The following is a 15852-nucleotide window of genomic DNA, read 5'->3' on the forward strand; positions in this document are numbered from 1 at the left end:
TAATTACTACTGGTATACGTCAAACTTTAACGTCAATTTGTCTTCACATGTCTTTAAATCTCCTATCTCTTTCCAACATCCCATTTTCCATTTCTTTTCATAATTTTCTCTTATCTGTATATTATACGTTTTCTCCTTTTAATTCTAAAATTTGATGTGAGTAGACTCGTTTCGTGTCTTACGACTTAAAAGTAAGTAACCCTTAAATATCACTAATAATATTCTATACACAACATCAAGCAATTAATAATCTACATTCATATATAACGAATTGTTCTAAAAAAATTCGGATTAAAAGAATAATTTACGATTTAGAATTTATAGGTTAGAATACATATCGTTTTTTGCCTATTGTGTGTAAAGTGTGCCCGTTTCCATTTAGATGCGTTACGTGGCTGCTTACTTGTTGGCTGTCTTGGGGGGCAAAGCCTCCCCTGCTTCTGCAGACCTCGAGAAGATTCTTGGGTCCGTAGGAATTGAGTCAGATGGAGAAAAGCTCAAGAAAGTTATTTCCGAGTTGAACGGCAAATCTATAGATCAAGTTATTTCCCAGGGTACGTATCGTTTGAAGTTTGGGAAAATAAGTTTAAGTATCTACAGTAAAATAAGTTATGATGAATTCTAAATATCACCATCTTTCGACTGAAAGTATCTTGATGTACAACTCATTAACCTGACTTTGTAAGCAGTTTTTTTGTGGATTGTTTGGCACAGTGATCATGCAAGTCAAGTCACGCTTGTTTTCTTACAGGACTGGAGAAATTGAGTTCCATACCTGCTGGAGGTGGAGCTGCACCTTCGGCAACTGGAGGAGCCACCGCAGCACCAGTTGAAGAAAAGAAAGGTTAGTATATTTTTTTAGTGAATCTCTTTATGTATGACATAAATGTTCAATGATGATTGTTATTAACACCATCTTTCGCCTGATAGTATTGATGAATAATTAAATTCTGATTGGTTTTAACTTTGTTGTTACCACGATAAGTGTCAAAACAGAGCTAATTAGATTTTTTTTTGACTTTCAGAGGCCAAAAAGGAAGAAAAGAAAGAAGAATCAGAGTCAGAGGATGACGATATGGGCTTTGCTCTGTTTGATTAACTGTGTATGAGCTACACATTTTTTTTTATTTGACTAACAATAAAAAAACTCAACTGTGGTTTTGTTACTTAATTTTTTTGTTTTGTGTGCACAACCTGCTATCCAGTAGGTAGTTGGCTGAAAAACAGCCAGAGAGGTACATGTTTTGTATGACTGGCCCATGTAAGAGACGCTACAGAGACTGTGCGTGATTCGACGTGCCAGACATTTGTATAAGAGTTTCGTTTTAATTAAAATTTTCATAATCGTGCTGACAGTACTTTGTTCCACTTATAACATCGTATTATCAAAAGCTTAATATACCTAATGTTTTTGCGTTCCTGATATGAAACGTCGAATTTCAACAATATACTGCTGTAGATGTATGTACGATATTGGTTTCTCAAAGGTCTCTTCGGAAAAAGTCAGTAGCTAACTATCTTCTCGCATTTCTGTGTTCTTGGTACGAAATGTCGAATTTCAGTAAAATGCCTGATTTGGTACATATACGATATTTCTTGAAGGCCGACTCAAAAGTTATTGGGAGCTAATTAGAAAGAACTCTACACATTTCTGTGTCTTTGATATGAAATATCAAATTTTTAGTGAAATACTCGATTTTTATGACTCTAGAAACATTTTTTGGTCCAAAAATCCCAATCTCGTCGAAATCAGAGTTTCTTAATTTTCCCGCAAAAGAGTGTATGTACACCATGGAATTTTCAATTAGAAAATTTGCCAAGTTTTCGAACTTTGTATGGAAACGTTTTACATTGTTATTGATTGAGGTATTAACGCAAAACTTCAATACAGGATTTACTTTTTATTCAGCTCATTAAATATATATATTATGTATTTTGGGAAAACATAACTATTCAACTGAAAATCGATTGGCATAATGTGAGAAAACAAAATGTTTCAAACCTTAACATACTATTTTTGTGGTTGTTGTAGAACGTGCCCACATAAGTGCCATATAGAAAAACATAAAAAAGAGCCAACTAAAATAAGTTAAAACAGCATAATTGTATAAACATATTATTAGATAATATATAAGAATATAATAACTAATGCAATATTACTAATAAAAAAAACCAGGGAATGATAATATAATAACTCAATTTGTCTACGCTCTACGTAGTTTGCAAGCAAAACAAGATTATATACATTTACTCTATGTATGTATTTCAATATTATAGCAACGTCTCCTTCCACTGATGATTTAAAGATGAATTTGATGGAGGGCGGGCTAACATCTATATCTTTTAGCGAATAATTCCCTAATTTAAACATACTTTTTCGCGCATATTATATACAACTCTGCCCAAATTCAGATCACCTTTCAAGCCGTGTGTTTTACTAATGAACTGCTGCGATTAACATCTAATTAAATAGTACGTACGTCGAACAAAATTATCAAGTTTGTCTCTTAGGCGTCGAAGGCCAAAACCAAAAAGGGTTTATTAGTATTTTTTACTTAGTTGGGAAATTTAAATCAGCTTTGTAAAGCCAACCGAAATCTACCGTCTATCGGCCGCTAAAAGAATTTCCTATGCATCTGTTGTGGAGGCGCCCCGTAGGCGGGGGCCGCGCCCTACATGGCTCCCGGATAACCACCCTGGTAAGGCATTTGAGGGGCGTAGCCGGGTTGCGGGTAAGCCTGTGGAGGCACGAAGCCCTGCGGAGGAATTCCCATTCCCGGGCCGGCCGTCAGCATCAGTTGCGGTTCTGGGATCATCATCGGCTGTTTAGCATCCTGTTCCGCTGCTTCGGTTTGTCGTTCCGCGTCAGACTTTTCCAATCGATCCACTTTTGTGGTTAGTTCACGGGTTACTTGGATCAGGTACGGCATGGCAAAGTCCATGATTTGATGGCGCCATGCCAATTCCATGATGACGTCGGGACGGAGGAGATCATAACACTAAACAGAATTGTTTGTTATATGAAAAAATTCGTTTGACGAACAATTGAAAACACCTGATATAAACATGCAGCAAAACAATCGTATGCTTTTCTCTCGAGGAACCAGGCCAGCAGTTCTTCGGCTAATTCCTGATTGCGACTCTCTGCGGTGTATTCCATGGCGTCTCTGAAGAGTCGATCTTTCTTGCATAGTTCCACGCTTTGTTTCCATCTAAAAACCCCCATAAACACGCCTTCGAAAAACCCATTTCAATCTATTTTTATACCTGTTGTTTCCCTTATACAAGTACGCCGCAATTCGTCTGAATTCGGTAAGTTCGTGCTTTTCCAGCCTCTGAGCCAGTCCGATGTTATCGAAATTATCAAATGCGTCAATGGACGTTCTCAGACCCTGAAATTTTTCCTTTCAAGTGGGAAAGTTAGATTAAGCACAGGTAGTACCTGGAAATCTTCTTCTTCGATTAGAAGTGAGTTAAGGGCCTCGTTGATCGCCTTGTTGTTCAAGTTTTGCACTGATCGAAGGTAGGACTTGACCAGTTGCAGATGATTTGTTTTAGAAAAGAATGCGACAGCCCTGAAAATGCGCCATTAATTCATTCTTTAGAGTGTTTATTTATAAATATTATTTTTTTATTATGTATGCATCATAATAGACATTACAGTGTGCATAAAACAGTCTTCATGATATTTCATCTTCATTTTTACGATGGTATGGTTACTAGAGAAAACGGCTGTGCGTCGTGTTTTGCAATATATTACGCGTACCTTAAGGCTTTTTTTATACACTTATATTAAAACATATTATTAACTCTACCTTGTGTGGTCCATCCTGGGCGCCAGCACCAATAACAAATCGTTCAACAACAGCGGTTTAAAGTCCAAGTAAAACTGAATGGCCCTATAGTACAGCTCGATATTGGCTACTTTGGTGATGATGTCTTTAAAGTGGCCTTCGCGCCACGCTTCAGTGGGGTGAGTCATCATTGCCAACACCGCGTTATCGTATTCTTCGTACTTGTCGTAGAGGAACACCAATTCGGCCCAGAGGTGAGCTTGTTCGGCAGCTCTCAATACCTAATTAACATATTGTTTGGCTAAATGCAAAATGCGTTTATTCGTATCTACCTTGGGAATGTTCACACGTGACCAGAAGAGCTCCAAGTGTTCCCTCATTTTAGTGGGTTTGTATTTCGAGTATAAAATCGCCAGTTCCGTAAACATGCCCATGTGAGCCCTTTCAAGTCCCAAAGCCGCTTCCAAAAGCCCTGAAATGACACTTGAAAAATCGACTCCACGTAAAATCCCAGTAATAAATTACCAATTAATTCTTCAAAATATCCACGATCCTGATAATAATCGATCAAATCTTGTAGCTCGTCGGCGTGGACCACGATGTGCATGCCACACATTTGAGCCAGTCGAAACTCTTCTGCATCGACACACGCAAAACAGACTTCCTTCCACGTGCGGGTGCTATTGGCTTTGCGTGCACTATCCACCGCTCCCTATTAAGACACTTTTTAACCAACATCTTATGATAACATTAAACATCGTTTACCTGAAACTCCTTAAGGTGCACCAGAGTGATAGCCAACCTCGCGAAATTGGATACGTTATTGTAGAGAAGTTTGGCGGCATCGTACATGCCGTCGTCGAAGCACCGATCGCCGATCTTTTGAATATCCGCATGATTTGGCCCAGAAATAAATTCTTCTAAGTCGGCGAGACGTCCTGTACGGGCGTAGGCATAGATCAATTCCGACTCAATGTAGCTAAAATAAAATGTATTTAAAGTTATATAAGACAGACATCGACGAGATCTTAAAATACATTATTTCCAGTAGTCTGTTTGTGGAGACAGGTGGCTCAAAAGTAACGGTAATGGCATATCATTTTGGAGAGAACCGTATTAAAAATAAAATATTACCTTTCCCTGGCCTTCTTTCTGGCCATCTGCAAGTAGCGCACCAAATCCTCCCAGCTCTCGTTCTTGGAGGCCGTCTCCACTACATCCATATAAGCAGAAGGATCGTCGGCTTTAATATATGAGTCTATAGCCTCTTTTACTAGGCCTTGATTCAGCTGAGCCTTAGCCAACTGGCTCCACACCGCCGGCTCATTGCAGCGCTCTAAAACAGACTTCAAAATTAACCCCACTCAGAGTAGTACAAATGGGTTAAATTACCGGCAAACTCGTAGGCTCTGTCCAAATTGTTAACTTGTTCGATCAGCACTTGAATAGCCGATGTGTTAACGTCGAATTTCTTGAAAATTGCGAAGGCTTCCTCATATAAATGATTGTTGATTGCGATGTTGGCGATGTCGGGGGCGTCGTAATTGTCCAAGCGGTTGATGTAGTCCATGACCCGGGTAGCATCAGCTTTTATTGCTAAACCAAGGACATAAATCAGACTGAATTTCAAGCAACGAAAGAGAAAGTATACCTGTTAGGATGAGCAAGTTTTGCAGGTTTCTATGATCTGAAAATACAGAGCTGTCTAGAACGATTTTCTCGAGCAGCTCGATTAACTCGTTGGGCAAATCGGCGGTCATGAAAGCTTTGACTGTGACGGAGATGTCTTCGGGATCCTAAAGCAACAAAATAATTAATGCCTGCCGTTAATAGCAATTAATATACATTAAGATATACATATAACGTCAATTAAACGATATAAAATGTATTCATAATTCATTACCTGTGTTTCACTTAGAGCTGTCTGGACCACCTGATCGATCAGCTGTCTTCGATAAGGGTTGGTTTCTTGTAACACTTCGGCCCACAATTCGGCATCACGTCTGCGTACCAAGTAGCGCGCCTCGCTCTTGAAAAGCGAATTTTCGTTGCACACGGCGATTAATTCGCGGTCGCATTGACCTCGCTCATATGCCACGCAGGCCAAGTGAGGGTCGCGTTTTTCGCAGTAACGCCCCACCACTCTCGAATCATACCTAATATCAAATGATAAAAATTTAATTTAATTTTATTTCAAGCATGAAAACATACCATTGATTTTCTTTAAGGAATCGTTCAGCGTTATTGTTAGAATCGATGTAAATCTTGGCCAAAGCGTTGTGTGTGGCCGGCTCCACGCATCCCTCATGTACCCTACTCTCCAGCCAGGGCAGAAGTAGCTTCAACCTGCAACCAAGTCCATTTAGGTAAAATTTCCATTATAAGAAATGTTGAAAGCTACCTGTTCCTTTTCTCGACCTCTTCCACAAGCTCATCAGTAGAGAATTGGCCTCTCACGACTAATATTAAATTCTTGATTATGTCCTCAGAACAATCGACATCTAACAGTCCCCCAATGACCACAGGCAAACGACTAGGATTCACCTTTTGGACGTATATTTCAATGTACTTCTGTAGCGAGTTTCTGTACAAATACAAGACTAGATCGTGCACGAAATCAAAGCGGTCACACACGATGATTAAGGGCAGTTGGTCAGTCAATTTGGCCTCCTTCAAGAAATTCTTCACCCTCTCCGGGTTATAACAGTTCGACTCGCGACAAATCCTTTCCACTTCCTTAATTTGGCCTAATGACAAAGGAATGTTAATATTAATTAAATAGCAGAAAAAGTGGTAAAATACCAGTTTTGCACGCAGCTTGAATATATTTAAAGTGCACCTCTTCATCCTGAGAAAAGTTAACGATCGATCCCAGGAAATAAAATAATCCTTCATAACTTTTGAAGCTCTCAAACAAGTCGATTAGAGCTTTAGTAGTCAGTTGTTCGTGGTATTTTGTGGCGATTTGTACGCAAATTTGCAAGTTTTGCCTGATGTTTGCCGTCAACATCGCCTACAAAAATGATATGGAATGTTCATTTTTCATTGTGAATCTTGCTTATAGATTTGATTTTGTTATCAATCTTGTATAGTTTGTCACTTATTCCTACCTTGAGACATTCCAGACTATCCTCAACACTCAAAGTTCCGAAAAAACTAACCAACCACTCGGCGGGCAACAAATGCGTATGCACTACAGCCCGTTTGATGTCGTACAAATCTGTATAATGCTCCAGCGCCCTTTGCAACAATCCAGCCTTTTCGCATAGCTGCGCAATGTGCGCCCTGTCATAGTGCGTAAACATGTTGTTGCCCAAAATGGCGTCGGCCACTTGGGGCGCCGACATCAAATTCATTTCCAGCAGCCGCGTCTGCAAATGCCCTTCAGTGGGTCGGTTGTTTTTCAACGCATCAAGCAGGAATGCAGTGCACTGCTGCACCATGTTTTGTTCCATGAAAATGTCGACTATCTGATTGATGTCCGCCAACGGTTCTTCGTCGGCGACGAGCATACTAGCGAAAGCGGCGCCTTGTTCTGGATTGGTGCGCATCACCTGTCGTAGCAGGAATATATAGTCAGGTGTGTATGAGACCTTTTTGGCGTAGAGCACGATCTTCTGGAACTGCCCGGTCTCGGCAAAGCTCTGAATGACTTTGGCGGGAACGTTAGCTCGCAGATAAACCGATAAGGCTAAGGTGGGATCCACTTGTTTCACTAAGTCACCCAGCTCTTCGGAACACTCTAATTTCTCCTCTTTTATCCATTTTTCTAAAAGTTGCTTGCGCCCTTGGAGAAGCACTGGTTTGCAGAGTTCCAATGACTCATATCTATCATTGGAAATAAAAACAAAACACTTTTAACAGTAATAACACTATATAGGTTAATTCAATTGATTTTTTCTAATTTGAATATTGTGTTTTTTCGATCAATCATATATACCTGTTCAATTGTCCCTGGTCCAGTAAAATGCCGAAGTACTGAAGCAGAGGGCTGTTTTGGCCTGGCTGCGTTGGAACTTGCTGAAACATCTGGATAGTGGCTGGAGTCCTTAAAATACCTTTAGGGGCATTTGCTGCTACCTTCAACGATTTAAAACTCAAAAATAACAATCAACGTTAACTTAAGCACGTACTCTAGCCGCTTCGGTGTATTGCCCATTCTGGAACAATAACTGAAACTTGCTGACAAACAGATCTTCGGCCCCGGACAAATTGTTTCTGGTGGCCAGCCTTAAAGCCAAATCGGGATTGTGCAATACTTGATTTACATAACGAATAATACTCTCCTCATCTACTGACACAGAGAGCACTTGGCCTCGCCTATTAACACCTAAAAACGTACATTAAGAAAAACTAAAACTCAACTATAATAACAACTCACCGATAATTCCTCCAGTATTCTCGTGAGGAGCTGTGACAAAAATAGTCTCACTCGATATCCTGTTCATGTAAATACAAACCGCACTCTCGATATCGTACATGTGGATATAGCCGTACTTCGTAATCAAGTAAATAACGTCATATTTGTTGGATACTTGCATAGCTACTGGAAAATCGTTTTGGGCCTCTGGAGGGAAAAACACGTCTACAGTCTTCTTCGGGAAGGGTTGATTGCCCGCCGGACTTTGACCCACTTCAATGATGTGTAGTTTTCCTCCTTGCACATTCCTGACGGCGAAGCAAAATAAGGTTGAGGGTTCAGGGTTACCCTCCATTTTGAACGTTGCAAAGGAGGCTGCGTGGCCCTCAATCGGTTGGGAGCACTAGAACACCCATCACCTATTATTTCTACGATGAGGCTTTGGGGACATACTACCTTTCTTTCTACAGAGTAAAGCTGCATTGCCCCGACTACTCTTGATTGTTGGGCGCTAATTCCAACCAAAAGAAGCCAATTCTGTTTAGGATCCGTGCGATAATTGATGATTTGGCAACCGTTGAGAGATGAATGCCTAAAATATGTTGTTAATAGACTACCATATAACGAATATGAAATGATCATCATTTTGTGCAAGTTGTTTTTATTTTGATAATACTATAGTCAAAGCGATGAAATACTGTTGTCGCCCTGTAAAATCTTTAAACCGCGAATAACATACTATTACAGAAGATTCTAGCAATCAATCCCAACCTGTCAAACATCTTCACAGGCTGTGAGTCTCCCTCCATGGACCAATGATAAACTGATGACTCAGTGACTAAAGCCAGAGTGTTAGGGCTGATCCATTTCCAAAAAATCACATCATCCGCCATAGTATGGGCCTTCATTTTCGATTTCATCTCAATATTGAAGATTTGTAGTGTTTTCTGGGCCTCAACACCTGCTTTACCTAAGTTATTTCTCTATTAATTAGTTTTCTAGAGAAACAAGTCTACCGTGTGTACCTTTAAGAGCAATCACCTTGGAAGCGGGGTTCATGATTGCACTTTCCGCTGTAATCGGACGCCGAATCGGGTTAGCAGTGTCCGCCAAATCGACGATCACCACCTGGGACGTATCGCCCACTTTTTCACGGACGCAGATGAACTTGTCGCTCTCCATAGTGAGAGTGGCGAAGGAGATGTTAGAGACATTGATTCCGATGTTAGTTAGCTAAATAAATATGTAAACCTTCTAAAAATAGCTTGTTTTATTTATCTAAATGGTCTACAATTTTAGATGCTCTTTATGCACGGTATAACAAATATGCCTCACAAGCCTTACATTTATTATTAGCTCATTTAGACTGATTTAGGAGAATAGTAATTCTTTAAAATAGAAACAGGAAATTGACCCGCTGGTATTTTCAGTACATACAAACTGCCATTATTAGTATTAAGTTGTTCTTTACATATTCTTTCTTATCTGTTGAAAATCAAATATAATTTTAGGGCAGCCAAGCATGTGAAAAGGACTACTTTTACTTAGCGTTAAGAACGAATTTACGCTCATCTGGGTACCACATAATAACAAAGTTGCACAGTTTTGTTTAAGTTAACTCAGATGTCTGCATGCTTCTTCAACTGAATGGTGGCAAAATTGGAAAGCCAATGTTAAATCTAATGCACATAGTTTTTTGACCATTTACATATATGGGCTTACTTTACAGAAAGGTACCCAGTTCTTTTGATGCAAAGCAATATTCTACCAACCCGACTCAAACCCTCAAACTTCCTAAAAAAGGAGGAAGGGGGAACAAATATCTTTCTATACATAATTTTGATATGTTTGGTATTGGATTTATCTAGTTTACAACGAATCTGTTACTCAAGACTTGACATAACTGAGTTTTGTGTCGATATATGTTTGCTTCTATATAGTCATAACACATGCCCAAGTACACATGGATGGAAAGCTTCAAATTTTTCACCCAACATTCTCCTGGTCTTAAACCTATAGACAAACTATTTTTTTTTTAAAGATTTTTATTGAGAGTTTAAAACATTCATGTAAACAGAAATTCCAACAGGCAGACAATGTTTTGAATTGCAGAGACAAGACTCCCAGAACTCCCCAAGTGAGGGTGGAAAGATAACAAATAATTTCAGAAAAATACTCCTCTAATTGGGAATTTGCTGATATAAAATGAGTCAGCACAATAACCTCTTTGGAAAGTTTATATATAACTACAATAATGATAAATGATAACATATCAGATTGATTCAAAATATACTCCTCTTTCTTTAACAAAAAAATCAATGCTCAATAAAGTGATACCCAGTAAGGGGGCACTAAAACCGCCCCTGTGACCTGACCTGACACCACATGACCTAATTAAAGTCCTTCTAAGCCATTTCAACGTGGCAAACCTTTTATAAATTAAAAAAATTCGTCCGTTTATGGTTTTAGGATTCATTTAAGCCGGATGACCCTTGAGATGGTCCGCCCCCACAAAACTTTCTGGAAATTTACAAATGTCAAACACTGCCGGCTGAGACAGGAAACCGAATGCATTTCAATCTATAAGTCTTGAGTTGGGAGGATATTTCACAGTATATTGGGCACAAGCATACGAAATTTGGGAGAATATTTTGACGTGTTTTTGTTACCTGCAAGTGCTCCTGGAACTTGATCGGAAGGAGAGTAGGCTGCGTCATGTTTTCGCCTGTCTACCGACCCGAGACACAATTGATGAAATGGAAATAGGCCCGAATCGATAGGGCGGCTTTTGCGACGAGTTTTCCTGGTAAATTTTTCACGTATTAGTCACGAAGAAAAGCGAATCACAATTCGACAGGTCAAAATGCGACACCCAACAAACATGGCCGACGCCACTTTTTTTTTTGATGAAATGGACGGCGACGTTGGCACCCTTGTTGCGTTTTGCCATATACAATTCTCCCGTAGTGCATCGATCCATAGGAACTTTTACCGCACAAATAGGATTTGACAGAGCAATCTCAATCAAGTAGACTTTGTAGATAAAAAGTAAAATTTCACATTATAACTGCAGCGGTAATTTAACGAGAGTTCAAGATACTTTTGGTAAATACAATGAGTAAAATTTACCGCGTGAACTACTGAACGTTTACCGTTAAATTAGTAAATAATATGAACCGACTAGAAGCTGTAGGCTTGAAAAAAGGATTCAAATTTTTCCACATAGAAATGGACACCATAATGTTAAGAACTGTTTCACTTTAAAAAATATAAACGTGATTAACATTTCCTTTTTTCATCAAATTTAAAGTTTTTTTAATTAAATTGAAAATATGTTTCTTAGTGTATATTTTTAATTAATCTTGAAATAACATTATAAGACGATATTATACTTAGACAACATTATCAGTTTGGTAATTTTATTGATAAGTTGCTTATGAACTATTGAGCAGAAATTTGCAAATACTTCTGCGTGCTTGCAATAAAATGTATCATGCGATTATTTTGACAAGCTCATTTCTCAAGAACGATGTAAAACGATACTGATGCATAAGAATTCTGTCAACTTTTTGGATATCAAACTCGCTACACACCACCTAACACAAATACCACGTTGCTGGTTTTCATCTTTAAGCCTCATTGAACTGAACGACTATGATTTTGAACAAGTCCGACAATTGACACAGCTGACGTCACCCCACCAAACACAGGCCCGGATTAATATTTCTTTACCGATGCAGAACCGTAATTAGCTTATGTTGTTGCCGGGACAACTTAATTTATTATCGATTTATTTACCAATCCGTGATCATACAATTTATACTAAAGTTAATTTCTTTAATATTTGTCTTACATTTTATCAATACTTGTACAAACTAGGGTAATGGACCGCAAAAATACTTCGATATTCGATAAAATTTACTTTCCTAAGAAGCTCAATTACGAATATACTTTTGAGTACTTTGCCTCGAAAGCTGCTACTGATTCTCAATTACCTCTTAGGTTGGAAAATCGCTACTAAGCTTATTTAAATTATATTCAACCCTATTAAATTTTTAAGAATATTCAACAATGGAGGCAACATTGAACGGAACGTGGAAATTGCAAATTACTTGGTAACAAGGCAGTTGGCAAAGACTACGAAGAAACTAGAAAATAAACGCAAGGAATATAATAATAAAACAAAAATGGCACAGGAACAGTGGGACGAGTTGAAGCAGAAAGAATTAAACTTGAGGCAGAACTTTATTTCAATTAATCAGGTAAAGATTTAATATCCCGTAATTATTAACCAAATTAATTTAAAATAGTTTGTCAAAGAAAATCAAGAAAAAAAAGAAAGAGCGGTGGTTAAAATAGCGGAACAAAATCAGTTAAAAGAAGAGCGGCAAAGGAACATGGAAGAACTGGTTAAGAAGTGTGAAGAAATTTCCAGCACAAAGACGAAAATGGACAAAAATATAGCTTATTGTCGTATATACGAAGAGTACTTGCTTCAAGTCATTGACAGGGAAGATTCCATGCAAAGCATAAATGACTTATTGAATAGGTACTATAAGCAATGTACATTTTAATTGCTTGTGCTAAAAACTCAACAAAAATTGTGTATAACACTATGCATACCTGATTTCCCTTTTTAGATATGAAGCCCTGGTGGGTGCCAGAAAAGACCTGAACGACATTCAGCAGCGAGATATTATCAAACTAGAAAACGCTAAAACCAACATGGTAATTATTAATTTGATCTATTACTACAAAATGAACCGAATCACATGTTTGCATTTATTAGTTCTATTATGGCAAAAGCATGGTTGAGTTGACTAGAAAAGCCAAATCTTTGTTGAAGGAGATATCTTGGATTTTCTACATAAATATTAATTTTTAGAAACATCAAACTGACGATTATTTAACCCAAATTGCGATCATTAATAACCGCATTAATCACTTGGAAGCCAGATACGAAATCGCTAAGCAAGAAAGCAAAAAGTGGGAACGACTCCTTACGTCAATCAAAAATATGGCAACTGATAACATTGTCGACGCTGTATCATTTTTCCTCTTTAATACAAATCTAAGTGCTAATTTTTATGATTTCTAGGTGGAGATCCGAGAATCCTGTAGGAGGATGTATGTAGCAATATGTTTAAGGAAAAAAGAAAAGCCTGCGCATATACATAACGTAGAAAAGCAATTGCTAACGATTAAGCAGGCTATAGGAGAATACGAAATCATCAATAATAAAATCGAGGATATCAAACAGAAAGCATTCAAAGATTCGGCTCAAGCCAGGGTTTCATGTTGCAGCTCATAACGTGATCATCAGTCATTTCTATTGAGTTGAAAACTGTGAGTAGAACTCACAACTAAGAATTTTTGCTTTGAATAAAAGACCTCAGTGATCAACCCCTATGTCCATCTCGGTCCTAAATAGTGCGGTCTTTATATGCATAAGTTGATTGAGTTTTAATTAACCTGCACAAGAATGTAAATGTGTGTTTGTTATAGAGGAATTTATTTCATGTGACTGGCTTTTGTTATCAAACGCATTAATTCAGAAATTAAAAAAAAGTCTATATAACTTTAGAGAAAAATACAAAAGTATTAAAAATGTTTCACATATTTCTAATGTAAAATGACAACATTAAGCATCAGTAAATAATACAGATGAAAAAATACCTCTCAAAAAACCCTATTCATTATTCATTTGTAGCCAAGCATCTAACTTATCTCTCAAATATTCCACTGAAGACTGTAATTTGCTGCAGTATCTTTCAAATTCCGCGTCTATGGCCTCTTTCACTGAACTATCAGCCTTCATCACCAGTGAAGCAATATTGCAAAATCGTTTCCCTGGTCGTGATTCACGCTAAAAAAAAAAACTTCTATTAATAACAAAAAATCTCATCACCGCTTCCCTTACTTCATTATTTTCACTAATCCTATTTTTTATGTTTTCCAAGAATTTCTTATGATGCACCTGCCCCTTCTGAGATGCATAATACAGGCCTAATATGTCGTACACTCTCTGCATTTGTCTTTTGCCAATCTTATTTTTTTGTCCCAATTGGAAAATTACTTTTGGGCTGGTAATGAAGTAATTTATATTATCTTTCAACAATGCTTTGTGTATTACTCCACAATCTTCAAGATCACGAATTTTTTGGAAATCTGAAGTTGGTTCCTCAACTGCTATATCAACAACCTCCTCATCAACTCTTAATCTTTTGGATATTGTTGCATATAAGTTAGTACCAATGCCTTGTCTTTGATGTGATGGCAGCACAAAAATTTGACTGATTCTTGGTCTGATTTTGTTGGGATAAGCATAGAACTTATATATAGTGCAGAATGCCACTGGAGTGCGATAAAATATGTCCTTGACTGGATGTTTTTTTTCTTCATAGACATAATAGATTAGCCACCTCTCATCATCTAAATCAATGTAATTGGCTGCATCTATGAACCATATGATGTAAGTCTCAAATCGAGAATGAAATTCTTTAAAATCATTATCGCTCATATCATTTTCAGTTATTTTGTAAGTGGTGGTACCATTGGCTATTCCATTTGCTTTCCCTCTACATTTAAAACTGTTAATTACTTTTCCATACATTTGATCGTGTTGCTCGTTTTTGATCCATTTCAGAAACTCATTATAATTCCTGGTGTAATCAGAGGGCAACCAGGAATCTAAAGACTTAACTATATCATCAGGTTTTATGCCTGTCTTATTGATTTTGCCAGCACTCTTTATATCTAAATAACAACGACATGAATTGTGAATTAAACTTATCATAATGGCAAGTTCTTTATAGCCAAAGATTGACTCACTATGGAAGAAAATTTGATAAGCAATCTAATATCTCTAAAAATGTTATTAACAAAAAACATACCTCTCACCAAATATTTGATGAGCCATTTCAGGCTTAAAATTCACTGTTTTTTCAGATTTGAGATCTTGTTCTTCATATACTATAAACAATTAGATAAAACATTAATAGGTTTTTGAAATACTTTTTATAGTGGCGGTAACTAAATATTCTCATTGAATCTAAATGTGAATAACTTCTATACTTACTCATTTGGAAAGTGACCACTTTGCATGCCATCTTCTTGTATATGGCCATGTCTTCTCCATCCTCAATTGGAGTGCTACTGGAGGCTCCCACAGTGCCTCCTTCAGACATTTTAAAAACTGTGTTCAAATGCAATATTTGAACTTATAACGTTAATTTCAAACCGTTCACTTTGCTACTGGGGCCCCGTACGACTCCGATACTAAGTTTGATCTTAAAGCAAAAGATAATTTAGTTTAGAAAATATGGGCTACTGCTTTTCAGATAATAAATGTTAGATGGTATCCAAATCAAGAACTGAGATCAAATCGTTGAACACAAGAGTCATTTGCCGTTTAATTTGAGTTAATTTTAAGGGTTGGAAGTAGTACATTAAGATATAAAAAATGGAATGACGATAAAAGTGGCGCGTAAAAGAAATGAAAACTTTGACATTGATTGAATGAAAGGACTATTGCGGATATAAAAAAAGGTTTTGTTGAATACTAAAATTATATTTTTGGCTTTCATTCACCGTTTGGAACTATCAATGTATCCTCCTAGAGGTATTAGCCTTTCAATTAGTTATTTCTAATTTGTTTAATTCGACTTCTGTGTAACTAGTTATAACGTATTGATAATA

At 37.5% G+C, this 15852-nt stretch overlaps 4 protein-coding genes and 1 non-coding gene across 5 annotated transcripts; 3 read left to right on the top strand and 2 right to left on the bottom strand.

Moving 5' to 3' along the window:
* The first annotated feature begins 40 nt into the window (after positions 1-40).
* Positions 41-1157, top strand: RpLP2 (ribosomal protein LP2). Its single transcript, XM_066293124.1, has 4 exons — positions 41-191; positions 383-554; positions 752-844; positions 1026-1157. Exons 2-4 carry the CDS (start codon positions 383-385, stop codon positions 1097-1099), a joined length of 339 nt encoding a protein of 112 aa, XP_066149221.1. The 5' UTR covers positions 41-191; the 3' UTR covers positions 1100-1157.
* On the top strand, positions 607-680 carry LOC136345187 (small nucleolar RNA Me28S-Am982). The gene has a single exon (XR_010733104.1). It is a non-coding gene; the product is annotated as a small nucleolar RNA Me28S-Am982 (small nucleolar RNA).
* A 731-nt stretch (positions 1158-1888) lies between the features above and the next one.
* On the bottom strand, positions 1889-11063 carry Chc (clathrin heavy chain). The gene is made up of 23 exons (XM_066293112.1): positions 10824-11063; positions 9180-9387; positions 8926-9124; positions 8611-8746; positions 8176-8557; positions 7928-8124; positions 7735-7874; positions 6905-7622; positions 6597-6807; positions 6196-6541; positions 6006-6140; positions 5698-5950; positions 5446-5590; positions 5187-5390; positions 4929-5130; positions 4560-4773; positions 4320-4506; positions 4127-4266; positions 3816-4075; positions 3443-3575; positions 3268-3392; positions 3056-3212; positions 1889-2999 (listed from the first exon to the last, which is right to left on the bottom strand). Exons 1-23 carry the CDS (start codon positions 10869-10871, stop codon positions 2673-2675), a joined length of 5067 nt encoding a protein of 1688 aa, XP_066149209.1. The 5' UTR covers positions 10872-11063; the 3' UTR covers positions 1889-2672.
* Positions 11064-11990: 927 nt separating this feature from the next.
* Positions 11991-13562, top strand: LOC136344894 (coiled-coil domain-containing protein 42 like-2-like). The gene is made up of 6 exons (XM_066292777.1): positions 11991-12156; positions 12215-12416; positions 12465-12703; positions 12795-12882; positions 13040-13198; positions 13253-13562. Exons 1-6 carry the CDS (start codon positions 12038-12040, stop codon positions 13463-13465), a joined length of 1020 nt encoding a protein of 339 aa, XP_066148874.1. The 5' UTR covers positions 11991-12037; the 3' UTR covers positions 13466-13562.
* Positions 13563-13704: 142 nt separating this feature from the next.
* LOC136344893 (histone acetyltransferase type B catalytic subunit-like) lies at positions 13705-15657 on the bottom strand. Its single transcript, XM_066292776.1, has 4 exons — positions 15233-15657; positions 15048-15126; positions 14075-14984; positions 13705-14020 (listed from the first exon to the last, which is right to left on the bottom strand). Exons 1-4 carry the CDS (start codon positions 15339-15341, stop codon positions 13844-13846), a joined length of 1275 nt encoding a protein of 424 aa, XP_066148873.1. The 5' UTR covers positions 15342-15657; the 3' UTR covers positions 13705-13843.
* Between the last annotated feature and the right edge of the window lie 195 nt (positions 15658-15852).

This window comes from Euwallacea fornicatus, chromosome 18, assembly GCF_040115645.1.
Source record: "Euwallacea fornicatus isolate EFF26 chromosome 18, ASM4011564v1, whole genome shotgun sequence".
NCBI lineage: Eukaryota > Metazoa > Arthropoda > Insecta > Coleoptera > Curculionidae > Euwallacea > Euwallacea fornicatus.

Bases quoted from the DNA above. Each gene is read 5' to 3' on its own strand.
- RpLP2 (XM_066293124.1), top strand. From the start codon at position 383: ATGCGTTACGTGGCTGCTTACTTGTTGGCTGTCTTGGGGGGCAAAGCC. The intron at 555-751 runs GTACGTATCGTT...GTTTTCTTACAG, and splicing joins AGATCAAGTTATTTCCCAGG to GACTGGAGAAATTGAGTTCC. The intron at 845-1,025 runs GTTAGTATATTT...TTTGACTTTCAG, and splicing joins ACCAGTTGAAGAAAAGAAAG to AGGCCAAAAAGGAAGAAAAG.
- Chc (XM_066293112.1), bottom strand. From the start codon at position 10,871: ATGACGCAGCCTACTCTCCTTCCGATCAAGTTCCAGGAGCACTTGCAG. The intron at 7,875-7,927 runs GTACGTGCTTAA...AAATCGTTGAAG, and splicing joins AATACACCGAAGCGGCTAGA to GTAGCAGCAAATGCCCCTAA. The intron at 3,576-3,815 runs GTAGAGTTAATA...GCGCATTTTCAG, and splicing joins CCCAGGATGGACCACACAAG to GGCTGTCGCATTCTTTTCTA.
- LOC136344894 (XM_066292777.1), top strand. From the start codon at position 12,038: ATGGACCGCAAAAATACTTCGATATTCGATAAAATTTACTTTCCTAAG. The intron at 12,883-13,039 runs GTAATTATTAAT...ATTAATTTTTAG, and splicing joins AAAACGCTAAAACCAACATG to AAACATCAAACTGACGATTA. The intron at 13,199-13,252 runs GTATCATTTTTC...TATGATTTCTAG, and splicing joins CTGATAACATTGTCGACGCT to GTGGAGATCCGAGAATCCTG.
- LOC136344893 (XM_066292776.1), bottom strand. From the start codon at position 15,341: ATGTCTGAAGGAGGCACTGTGGGAGCCTCCAGTAGCACTCCAATTGAG. The intron at 15,127-15,232 runs GTAAGTATAGAA...AATTGTTTATAG, and splicing joins AGTGGTCACTTTCCAAATGA to TATATGAAGAACAAGATCTC. The intron at 14,021-14,074 runs GTAAGGGAAGCG...TTTTTTTTTTAG, and splicing joins GGATTAGTGAAAATAATGAA to CGTGAATCACGACCAGGGAA.